Genomic DNA, 12,767 nt, shown 5'->3' with positions numbered 1-12,767 from the left:
CTGGAGTCAGTGCTACAGACTTACAATGTCCTACAAAATAAGTTGCTTCTCTGGAATATTATGGAGGTGGCAACCTCCCCCTTTGCTAGCTTGTTGTGAAGGGAAAGGTACTTGCAGAGTGTGGCAATTCATTAGCTGATGGCAGCAACATCCACCATTAACATCAAACACCCAAGAAAATATGTGGTTAGGGTATGAAAGAATCCCCAAGATGACAGATACTGTGGGTTGCTAGCATTGTTTTTGCATCTATGCATCTTAAAACTATAACCCTTAGCTAGCAAGCCCTAAGCTTTTCACAGTTTGTCAGTCATGTTTACCTGCATAAAGAAAACAAATTTTGAGTGATTTTTGCCCCCAAAGGCCTGCTCTGGGAGCACCTACATGGAGCAAAGTGAAACCCACTCTGGATGGTAAGAAGCTTCTGAAGCACTGCTGGTTACCGTGTGTTTTGCTGCTGTGCCATCTTCACCGTATGATTTCAGCCTCTCCAACAGCTCAGAGACAGCAGAAATGATTTTCTGCACATGCAGAGTGCTCACGTCGGCCCACAAATCATCCTCTAACAGTTTTGTTAGATGTCCTGATTGCAGTCCCTCCAAGCCTGCTGCCCCTTTCATTCACAGAAAAGGAAGACATGATGAGTAACACAAAATAAACCCTTTTCATCTCCATTCACGCACTCATCATTCCCAATATCTGTCCTTAAATATTTAGCCACAAAGGGGCGTCTGGGTGGCTCAGCTGGTTGAGAGCCCGACTTTGGCTTGGTCTTGATCTTGTGGTTTGTGGATTCGAGCCCTGCATCGGGGTCTGTGCTGACAGCTCAGAGCCTGGAGCCTGCTTCAGACTCTGTGTCTCCCTCTCTCTGCCCCTCCCGACTCGTGCTCTGTCTCTTTCTCTCAAAAATAAACAATAAACACAAAAAAAATTTTTTTAAATATTTAGCCAGAAAAATAAATTTAAAAATTAAATCAAGTAGAAAAATAGCTTTTGCTTGATTTCAGACATACCATCCTCTTCTTGTGGTCTGCTTTGGTCAGTGTTCTCCTCTGTCTTTTTACTGTTTCTTTCTGCTAAGTTCTGGATGGCACAAAGGATGGCCCGGATGGCAGTTTCCACCTGTTCTGAAAAATCTTCCACAAACCCTTCATCTAACATTTGGTTTCCTAGTAAGTAAGAAGGTGTAAAACAAACAAAAAACCTAATCATTTGCTCCAGTGCCTCTAGAAATCATTAACAATCCTCACTTGTTATTTTTACAAAACAGCCACCTGTTAACCACCTACTACGAGTGAGCCACAGTGTCAAACTGTGCTGAATACAAAGATGAATGAGACACATTCCTTGCTGAGATGAATTACAAGTTTATCATCTTTTATTGAAAGTTCTGCTAGAAGAATGCTAAAAATACGAAAACAGTTAATATGCTGTATATAACCACCAATTTAGTCCAAATATCAGCCCTCAGCTTTCCAGTCTCAGAAAGAACTATCTGCTAACAGTGAGTGAGCCCGTGCTGCCTCCCTACATGTGTGCTACAAAGTGACATGATCAACTCAAAGGCAAGGTACTCAAAGAAATGAGGCAGAGAAGTGCCTGGGTGGCTCAGATGGTCGACTCCGACTCTGGATTTTGGCTCAGGTCATGATCTCATGGTTCATGAGTTCGAGCCCTACATGGGGCTCTGCACTGACAGTGTGGAGCCTGTTTGGGATTGTCTCTCTCTTCCTTTCTCTCTCTCAAAATAAATAAATAAACTTTAAGAAAAAAGAGAAATGAGGCAGAAAGAGTTAAGAGCTAGGGGTTCCAACCACACCTATCTGCCTTAGAACCCTGGACAGATATGTCTGGAACAAAACATAATGTGTCTTTAGGATAGTCTAGATTTAAATCTGTAAGACATCACTCCTACACCAGGCTTTGACTCCCTTACTGAGTGACAGACAGTCTTACCACTTTGGCTTCCTGAAGCAAGTAGATGTGTCTTCCAGGAAGTAAAGTCATCTGTGGCTTTATTGATTTCTCCTCTTAAATAGTCCAGGCTCTCAACTAATGCCATTTGTTGGTCTGTTTGCTCAACTTGTACCCTGGGAATAATGAACAAGGACTCTAGTCCTTGCAAATGAACTGACACCTGGGACAGGCAACTCAGCCCAGAAGAACAAACTTCAAAATCTTTCCTGCAACAACAGAAATTCAACAATGTTGAGAAGAAGGGGCTACCATAAACACACACACACACACACCCCGCTCCTTCCATCCACTAAAATGTGAGCAGGGGAGAATTCACTGTACCTCAAGAGTAACAGCTAGACATACGCTACAAAGCACTATGAAGGTCCACAGAAAAACACAATTGAAATAAAATAACCTTTCATCATTTTATCCCCTTACTAAACTCTGAGCAAGCACCCAAGCACAAAGAGGGACAGTACAGACATAGCCATACTCACCAAGAATGAAAGAGAGTCTCACAAGACTGCTGCCTGATTTTGTCAACATCAGCTTTCACTGTTTTAATGGTTTTCAGCATCTCTGTTAATCTTGCAGTTGACTGTTGCCAAAGCTCGTCCTGTTTCCGCATCCAGCAACCAGAGGGCAGCTGATTTTGAGGTAGTGGGGATGGGCAACTCAATTCTGATGGGATGAGGTCCTGTATGGCTCCAGAAAGCTGGCCGTTGGTGAGCTCTGGTCCTTCTGGGTAGGGGGCAGAAGGCTGACCCTGTACCTGGGCACCACTGTGGCCTGGAGTTGGCCCTGCACTGGGGCAGCACTGGAGGAGCAAGGAGAGCTGCTCAAGCAGGATCTGGCTCTGCATGGCCAGATGCTGCAGCCTTTCTGTCCACTGCTGCACACCATCCTGAGGGGGGAAGGCCACTGGGTAGACCAGCGGCTCAGTCAGCCTGCCATGAATCTCCTGAACACAGCCAAGGAGGTTCCTGTGCAGAGAAACCCATGGAGAAATCATGTGTCACCTTAAACTGCATTGCCATGTTGTTTTTAACAATAACTTCATTTGTTTCTGAACAAAGTATGGGCTTTTTCACATAATCAAGGAGAGAACCCCCATAGTTAGACTGTTATAACGCCCTTTGAAATACTTAAACACAACCTTCTGAAGACCGAAAGCAAGTGTCTTCAGTCTTACACAAGTGTCAAAACTCACTGCTTATCACCTACCCCCTTACAGCTTTTTCCCATCTAACAGTCAAATCACTGCAGTGATTTCAACCATTACTTAAAAAAAAAAAAAAATCTAGTAAACGTGGTATACTTTGTTAGATAAACCCTTATTCGTACAACAGAAAATGTTGCGGCCAAAGTGATTACAATCTGGAAATACTACCTCTCAAACAAGAATCCATTCAAAAAATGATGACAGGCTTCCTAACTGTCCTTGTCTTTTAAATATTTAATTCCACTGAGGAACCTCCATGCATGGCTCAGCAAATTGCAACTCTGTGGTCCAAAACCCCCCATGAACTGAAGCAGTCTCAAATCTAATCTATGCCCAGAGACAGATGCTACAATACCATACACACAATCCTGTCACGCAATCTGATGGACTGTCAACCACAAACCCCCTCTCTCCAGACCAAGGTGTACTTCAGCCATGGCAATTTTATCTAATTCAGCCCCCGAACTCATCTCCCAGGGCCCATTCTCCCAAGAGGTGCTGCCACAACCACAGGCAGAAGCACATCACCAAAAGCAAGGGGAAGAGCTAAGAGAAACCCCATCTGCTTCTCTGGGTCTCAAAAGTTCATTTCCAAATTGAGAGCAGACTCACACAATTGTTCCTAATTCATGCCACAAACCCAACTAACTAGTTCGTGAATACCTGAGGAGGATCCACTGCTCAGTCAGCATGGTCAGGGAGCGCCGCTGTTGGATAAGCACCTTCATCAGATGTGCCGAGAACCCTTTGCATCGCTCGACGTTGCTCATGCCCAACTCCTGCAAAGGGGAAATGGAAACATGCCAAAGGAATTACTGGCAAACATCACCACACACGCAGGTGTCACCAGAAAGCAGTTTCATCCAAAACTCGCTGGGGAAAGTGCCTTTTAATTGGATAAGCTTTGGATATGCTGCAGTCTAGAGGCAACACATTCATCTTTCTAAGCAGTGCTTCTCAAATTGTGCTTCCACAAATCACTGATGTTCCATGAATAGGAACTAGATTTAACACTGAGACACCTGAGTGGTTCAGCTGGTTAAACATCTGACTCTAGATTTTGGCTCAGGTCATTAGTCTCACAGTTTGTGAGTTCGAGCCCCACATCGGGCTCCACGCTGGCAGTGTGGAGCCTAGTTGGGATATTCTCTCTCTGTGTCTCTCTCTCTCCCCTTCTCTCCACTGCTCCCCAGCTCGCTCTAAGTAAATAAATAAACTAAAACAAAACAAAACAAAAAAAGAACTAGTTTAACATCAAAATTAGAGGCCTTTTCTCAATTCACAAGAGGAAAACTATCTGAAGATGGCATTCTCCACATGAAGCTTTTCTTATATAACCTCTTTTCTAAATGTTTTATTTATTTTTGAGAGAGAGTGTGTGTGTGCATGAGCGCATGTGGGGAAGGGGCAGAGAGACAGAGAGAGAGAGAGAGAGAGAGAGAGAGAGAGAGAGAGAGAGAGAGAGAGAGAGAGAGAGGAAGACAGAGGATCTGAAGCAGGCTCTATGCTGACAGCAGTGAGCCCACGAGGGGCTCAAACTAACAAACCCTGAAATCATGACTCCAGCCGAAGTCAGATGCTCAATCGACTGAGCTACCCAGGCACCTCTTACATAACTTTTCTTATGCATTTGGTCTTGTTGGCAAACGTAAGTAATAGAATTTATGATAAAATGCTTTCTGATTAAGCACAAAATTACACTGATTTATACTGTTAAGTTTAATGTTCTGCAAAAAGCTCAGTCACATTCTGTAATGGGCTCTGATCACTTGGTAAGACCTGAGAGTGCTGCCCTGGAGGAACAAAATAGGAGCTTTCCCTGGGCCCCGGCAATTCTGAGGTTCTTTCACCTACCTTGGCAGGAGCTGCTAAGGCTGCACTAAGCCTGGCGTGCCGTGCAAGAGAGCGAAAGAAGTACTTCTGGCATCCATCCCATGAAGAGGAGATTTCTGTCAGCAGCCTAGAAATCAACATGATATACTTAATTAAAACCACTATTTCCCATCAAAGATCCTAAAGACTCAGAGATTGGTATTATTTAGTCACAACCAAAAGCTAAGGGTGCGAATAGATTCATTTCTGTGAGGTCTCATCTCATTCAGTCAGGTGCTCATTAGTCCTTTATGCAAAGAATGTATTACATACTTAACAATGGAAGTATAGAGGGAAAATAAATTATGATGACAATATAGTTTCCTTAATCAAAACTTTATAACTATCTTAGGAGTGGAAGCTAAAGGTCATAAATTCTGATGCCCACGGGGGCCAAGCAGTTAACATAAATGATTAAGGACAGACAAGCACAAAATGATACATGGCAATGACAGCCGACCTCAATGTGGGAAAAGCAACAGGACTGTTTGCAGACTGTAGTGATCTGGAGAGCATGTGTCCTGTCCAAAGGAGGGAGCTACAGTTTAACTTTCTCACAGGAAAGCAAATCCAATTGGCCCAATCTTCCTGAAAAACTGAAATTCAGAATATTTATTTATTTATGTAAAATTTCTACTTTGGGGATGCCTGGCTGGCTCAGTCAGAAGAGCATGTGACTCTTGATCTCAGAGTTGTGAGTTTGAGTCCCACGATGGGTGTAGAGATTACTTAAATAAATCTTAAAAACAAAATTTCTACTTTTTATAATGCTGTGTTGAATTAAACTTTAAAGCACTCAGAGAGCCACTGAGCAAACAAAATACAAATGTATGTGTACCCAGCTCATGCAAATCATCTATTTACAACCACTTCTGCCACAGTTATGAACACAGAGGTAACTCTGTCTCAAAATTTATAGGTTCTCAAATTGAAGAATACATTAGAAATTATAAAGAATTTATATATGAAATAGCTAAAAATGTGGCCATTCTCTCACAGATTTTCACCTGTGAATTCAAACCAAGTGAGGAGACCTCAGGAAAATCAGAGGACCAAAAAAATAACGGGAGAGGTGAATACAAGGAGAAAGAAAAAGAAAAAAGAAAAAAAAAGTCTCTTACTGAATGCTCACCACGTGCCAGATGCAGAGCCAGAGCCAGGCACTTTTTAAAATGTTATCTTTACAGCAATGCTAGGAGAGAGGTATTCTATCCCCATTTTGGCAAATGAAGACATGAAGCTTAAATGACTTGCTCCATTTATAATTTAAAAAACAAACCTAGAATCAGCCTGAGTGCTGCTGACTACAGACAATGCACTCCGGAGATCTAACGGGTGAAGATGAAGCATCTCTTGAGGGTTTTTTGAACGGGCCCAGGCAAGACCTTTGCGATATGACAAACCTAGGAAGTAAATAGCATGCATTTAAGTAAAGGAACTCAGAAGAGAATGACTGTGCTATGCCCCACCCCATCCCACTGCCACTGTGACTCTAAAGTCCTTGGAATAGCACCACCCAGGAGCTTGTTAGAACTCAGGCTGACAGGCCCTGCCCTACCCCTACTACAACAGAACCCCTGCATTTAACAAGATTCCCTGAGTCACTGGAACATACATTAAAGTTTGAGAATTTGCTCTCTAAGCTACATTGGAAGGGTGGGTGCCATACAACATATGGTGATGAAAACAAAGCATGGTTTCTGAGAACCTTCGTTACAAAACTGTGAAAATATCTGGGACTCACAAATGGTTGGTTCATCACATGGATTTCATATGTGTGACTGAACTCTCAGAATGGCATTTCAAAACCTTGCCTACTGCCTCCTGCTTTCCACCACCCCAATCGTCTCTAGAAATTCCCCCCACATCACCCACGTTGTTTTCCTCCCTAAGAGCTGGTGATCATTCTTCATCAGGTTTCAAATGAGAACCATACCAGTTTTGGCAAGGTGTTGAAAGAGGTCTGCTAAAGCTCGCTGCTTCCGCAGGAGAATATGCTTGGCTTCTGACCGCTGCTTCTCCTTCTCTGCAGAGGGCTCCACCTTCAAGCTCTGCAGCTCACTCACAGAGGAAATCACTTCACCTAAGGAAATAACAAGGAGGAAATACCGAAATCCCACAGTCTAATTAACATGTTTAACTACTCAGACCCAGGACATCGTGGGACACGAGAACCAGGTGACACTCATCTTTACAGCTCTGATAACTAGCACAGTCCTTAGCATTTGGTAAATTCTAAATTAAAGGTGCACGGAAATAGAAAATACTCATGGAATTCATCCCTCTTGACAACAAACAAACCAAATAAAAGTAGTTTTTCTTTTTTTAATGTATGGGGTTTAAAAATAGGCAAAAAAGCACTTGTTGAACACTATGTGCAGCAATTTATAGTAAGAATTTAAATCATATATTTCCCATAAATAGGATACATCCTGAGGTCCTATCCTGTACCTGGTTCGTGGTTGATGTTCCCTTACTCTGTACAACTCCAGGAGCACTGATTTACAGCTGTTTGGAGAGGCTCAGAAAGGTCTAGTCACTTACTAAAGTTCATTCAGCTAAAGAGTGACTAGAAGACAGGACACAAACCCTGGCCAAACTGACTCTGAAACCCAAATTCTTTCTCCAGCACCACACTGCCTTGCTGAATACCCATGGGTGGCTGTAACATGAGGCTGCTGCCTGCCTGCCACAGGGAGTGTTATGGACTATGCCCCCCAAAATTCATGTTAGAGTCCTAACCCCCAGTGCCTCAGATTATGAGTGTATTTGGAGATAAGACCTTTAAAGAGGTAATTAAGGTAAGGTGAGCAACATGGGTGGGCCCTAATCCAACCTGACTGATGTTCTTAACAGAAGAGTAGGACATGGGAGAACATGTGAAAACACAGAGGGGAAACAGAGCAGCCAAGGGGACAGACCTCAGAAGAAACCAAACCTGCAAATACTTTGATTTCATATGTTTAACTTCCAGAAATGTTTAGAAAACTAACTTTTCTTGTTTAAGCCACCCTATATGTGATACTTTAAGGGAGCTCTAACAAACTAACACGGACATTCTAGTCTTCCAGAAGAAAGCAAGTGTGGTGGACACCATTATACGGACATTGTAGGAAAGTCAGAGAATTCTTTGCATCACAGACTGGGTACCCTTTCCAGAAGATGCACATGGGACCTGTATCCCATTCATTTTGATCATCAGGATCAGGTAGGCAGATCATCTTTAGCAATGGATATATATAATAGGCTATTGTTCTAACAAGTTTTTTTTTTTAATGTTTATTTTTTTGAGACAGAGAGGGAGAGAGAGAAAGAGATATGGAGTGCACACATGCATATGTGCACAAGCAGGGGAGGGGCAAAAAGAGGGGGTGAGAGAGAATCCCAAGCAGGCTCCACACTGTCAGCTCAGAGCCTAGCTTGGGGCTCGATCCCACACACTGTGAAATCATAACCTGAGCTGAAATCAAGAGTCAGATGCTTAACCAACTGAACCACCCAGGCACCCCCTAACAAGTTTTAAAAATAAAGAGCTCCCTGAGATCACATTGTAGCCTCATTGAAGAAGGACCAGTTTCACTCTGACACCATACTCATGGGGGGTGATTAGGGGTGCAGACAGTGCTAGAGGATGACAAGACCTCAATCTATTAAGTTCTGGAATCCCTTCCCCAGCCACGGCTGTTATACTACAGAGCAAATCTCGGCTCTCAACTTCCCTGTGCAAGGACGACCAGCAGATGAAACTGCTACATCTCTCCACAGTGAAGAAAGCAAGAAAAGGACAGTGAGTGAATCTTCCTTCTCCTTTAACTCAAGGGAGACAATATTTGGAGAGGTAGGAACAGCTTACAGACTCTGAGAAACTTGTCTCTGTACCTCTTTATTCATGCCCCCCAACCAAAGAGAGCTGATATAGACAAGGCTACTGCAGAAAATGGCATAACATAGCATTAGCTATGGACAAGATGGACAAGGTGAAAATTATAACAGCTTGTGTGGTCTCTGCTGGTTTCTGCGACTGGGCTCTGTTTTTTAGCCTACTTGTTTATTCAATTAACCGCTCAACACTACTGATGAGGTCAAAAAAAGGACATAGGTAGCAAATTCCCACGCTCTTGGGGGCACTAGAGAAAACAGAGCAAACCCCACCCTTTGCCCCTGGCTGCTGGCACTCACCAGTGAAGTGATCAAGGCCCTCCACTAGGTAAGGCAGACGGCTTTCCTTCATGAGCGTCAGGCACACCTTCCTCATTCGTTTCATGAGCTTTGGCAAGCGACACAGCAGCTCTCCCTCCAAGGGGAAAGAAGCACCCTGACACTGTTCTGGAATCACAGCCTGTGAGACAGAGCACAGGTTAGTCTCACTGCCAAGAATAGTAACAGCACTCACCTGCACTGGTGCTAAATTTAAATGCCATACCCCTCTACACACACTCAGCTCAGTAAGTATTAAATCCTCTCCTCCCCAACTCTGAGGTCTCACAAGAACAAAAGCAGCATCACCAAAATTAAGATGTGTCCTGGATATTTAGAGAACCCTACTGCTGCTCCACGTGAGATCACTTGGAAGCACCCCGTCCCACCTGCGGCAATACTACCTGTGCTAGCGACCATTCTAGACTTTGGAATGTACTAGAACTGGTGCCTTTATGGTGCTGTGCTGCACTGCCTGTCTTGGACACACAAGTCGTACTTCTACCACCACCTCTTCCACCCTCCACTTTCTTCAATTTGATTAGGAGGAACCCAGATACTGGATAATGGGAAAAACTTTCGTCCACCGGGACATATTTTCATCCCCCCCCCCCCCCCAAAGAATCTCTGAAATTCCTATGCTGTCATCAACAGCAAATCAAAAATTTTGGTCAGCATGACAGAAATCAGTGAGCTGATGAATATAATCAAAAGAAAATGAACTTGGAGCCCACACCATATTTGTAGAACCACAGCATGGCTATATGCTCAATTTCTATTACACTTTCTGTACTTGGGAAATACTAAAAATAGCTTGAGGACTTCCACTGCTTACTCTATGGACCCACAACGGTAAGTACAGTAGGAAGGCAAAGGCTATTACTGTCCTGAGGTGTGCTCTCTGATCCCAAAGCTCTTTACATCTAAGGATATAATGCGGGACCACCCATTCTGTAACAGACCTGCTCACCCAAAGTCTCCATAACTTACATTTTCTGGAATTTTGCAAGCCAGCTCTTAACTGTTGGTGCTTGAAGTTGGTCATGATGAGAGAATTTATACCATGGTCATCAGCAACCACTAAAATCAACCTATCATTGCAAACATTCACCTATACAGCAGCTTCATCATGTGGTAGCCCAAAGGCAGCTTCAATGGCATATTCCTCAACTGACGCTTTAAGTCTTCCATCACAGGAAGATGAAATCTTCACAGGTAAGCACAGAAAGTGCGTATTTCCCATAGGCGAACATTAAACTTTCAGCACTAGGACTGATGCCTTTTGCCTTATTAGGTAGCAGTGTCAGACACACAGACAAGTGCTATATTTGTCCAAAGAGCAAGATTTCAAAGGAATTGCCTTGCTCAGTTCTAGGGACATTCTTCCACATAAAGCACAGACCTCACTAGACTGGCCCAAGAATAAGCAAACACCATCTCATAAGGTATACCTGTGCAGCTACTGGCCGGGCCAACAGGGTCTCCCTCAGTGCCATGTTCAGACTCTGAATGGGGGATGCCTCGCTGGTGGCTGCTGGCTGTGACAAAAAGTCAGGCTGTTCCTCCTTGTCACTCTCCACCAAGGATGACCGGCAGGGTTCACTCAGGACGGCTTCAAATTTCTTCATGAATTTAAAGAGGGTCCTGGCCCCATGTAATGACAGATGAAGAGGAAAAGATGGATGGAAAGTGAGGAAATGTAAAATGGCATAATGCACACACATATAACTTAATAACCTTATCGTCTGTACGCATGAACCCCTGAGATACTCATAATCATCCTGTTTATTTTTTAAGGAAAAGTAAGGCAGGTATTGTCATCTCCTTTTTCTAGAAGTAAAAACTGAAGCCAAGAATGGGGGCATCACTTCACTCAAGGGAAGACAGCTAGTATGTAGCAGAAGTGCTTAGGCTGCTTTGTCTCGAGGCACACCAATTCTTTTTGTAGGCAGACTTTGCTTCAGGTGGTAGGGGGTGCTGTCGAAAAGCCACACCCAAACAATCTAGTGCTTCATAATGAGTTCAAAGCAGCACTAAGGCCATTTGAACAATTTAATTTAGTCTTGCTACCTAGCATACAAAAATTCTCACCTTTAGTCACTCTGAATTTTTAAAAGATAAATTACCTGTGTGTCTTTTCCACAGATTGTTTAATGGACCAGAAGCTGACATCATTCCACTTGGATATCTTTACAAATTCCTGTGAGATAAATGAAGAACGAGGAATGGTAGCATTTTGTTTCTTTCTAAATCACCTGTTTACCGAAGACCAGAGCCCACTTCATCCCACATACAGGACTGTATACCAGTGAACAAGTAAAACAAGTCTAAAATGGGAACCCAGGTGTTTGTCAGAAAGCAATGAAAAGAGAGTGCTCCTATGATCAACATGTCACCTGATATGTGTTCAGCTTGTACCAGGGCTGCCTCCACAACCACTGAATTATCAAAAGATAGGACCCTCCTTTCCCCCAGGGCACCTTGGTGACACACAACACTAGATGGCGTTCCTCTGAGGTGGAAAATCAGCCAAGGCAAGAGCGGGGGAGTGAACACTAACAGACGTTTGTGGCAATCTTCTTGAGAAGCCTTTGACGGGCCACTCCACTAACCCGTCACACACTTGGGACAGGTCAGCAATGGAGCCAATGCCACAGAATAATTCTTGCCATTCTACTTGGCAGTTGCAATGCTCTCCTCCATTCCCCAGAGCCCCCTGCTTCATAGTTAAATGGATAAAAGAAAAGAACTAAACAGAATTTGCTGATTTTGTTCTCCCAAGAGTAATCATTACAAAGCTGTTCATCTTACTTTAAGTTCTTTTTCTAGGGGGGAACGAAGTTCCACAATTTTGGCTTGGACCCGGTCAAAGAATTGCTTGTAATAATGGTACAAATTCCACAGAACACTGCAAAGTGAATCTGGAAGAAATGAAAAGGAAACAAAAACACCACACTTGCTGCATGTGCTACTGGCTCCACCTGTGGGCTTCACATTTTAGTGATGCTCCTTGCTCTTTACTCTTCAGGCCATGAGATGACAGCACAACATTTCACAGGCATGTTATTTAACAGCTTATCAGGGAGTCTGAGTCTAGCAATTCCTGGAGATGCAGGCAGCCTGTCACCTCTACCCCATTTTTTCATTACAGCTTATACTGAATTTTGTTGCTCTTAAAGGTGATGTACTCAGATGTTCCACTAAACACAATTTCAAACCCTTTCTTAGAATCTTATTGTAAAGTTAGCAGAAACTAAACCTGTTTTAAAAGATGGCCTATTAAGAGGTTCACCCTGACTGCTCATTCACATACAATCTATAGTCCTAGTTACATTTTCATCCAAATAGCTGTGGTCAGGGACAGTAATTGACAGTGTTTCCTATGCAGTTACTTGATATGTAGTAGAGCACTTGCTAGATCAAAGAATCTAATTATGGCCTGGATCAAGCAGAATCTTAGCAGGACATCTACACTGTCGATACAGAAAGATGTGCAGCCTCAACATGCCAGTTCCCA

At 43.3% G+C, this 12,767-nt stretch overlaps 1 protein-coding gene across 1 annotated transcript in view; it reads right to left on the bottom strand.

The window, feature by feature from the left end:
• Nucleotides 1-12,767, bottom strand: part of MDN1 (midasin AAA ATPase 1) — a 171,794-nt gene that overhangs the window by 27,846 nt on the left and 131,181 nt on the right. Inside the window, exons 71-82 of the mRNA XM_027057252.2 lie at nt 12,062-12,171; nt 11,377-11,450; nt 10,702-10,894; nt 9,233-9,392; nt 6,990-7,136; nt 6,333-6,456; nt 5,036-5,141; nt 3,845-3,960; nt 2,457-2,942; nt 1,957-2,183; nt 1,014-1,169; nt 444-613 (exon numbers count right to left, since the gene is read on the bottom strand). Coding sequence (XP_026913053.2) covers nt 444-613; nt 1,014-1,169; nt 1,957-2,183; nt 2,457-2,942; nt 3,845-3,960; nt 5,036-5,141; nt 6,333-6,456; nt 6,990-7,136; nt 9,233-9,392; nt 10,702-10,894; nt 11,377-11,450; nt 12,062-12,171 — 2,069 coding nt within the window. The remainder of the gene's footprint in view (nt 1-443; nt 614-1,013; nt 1,170-1,956; nt 2,184-2,456; nt 2,943-3,844; nt 3,961-5,035; nt 5,142-6,332; nt 6,457-6,989; nt 7,137-9,232; nt 9,393-10,701; nt 10,895-11,376; nt 11,451-12,061; nt 12,172-12,767) is intronic.

Source organism: Acinonyx jubatus, chromosome B2 (genome assembly GCF_027475565.1).
Source record: "Acinonyx jubatus isolate Ajub_Pintada_27869175 chromosome B2, VMU_Ajub_asm_v1.0, whole genome shotgun sequence".
Classification (NCBI taxonomy): domain Eukaryota; kingdom Metazoa; phylum Chordata; class Mammalia; order Carnivora; family Felidae; genus Acinonyx; species Acinonyx jubatus.
This window is presented reverse-complemented; position numbering and strand designations above follow the sequence as displayed.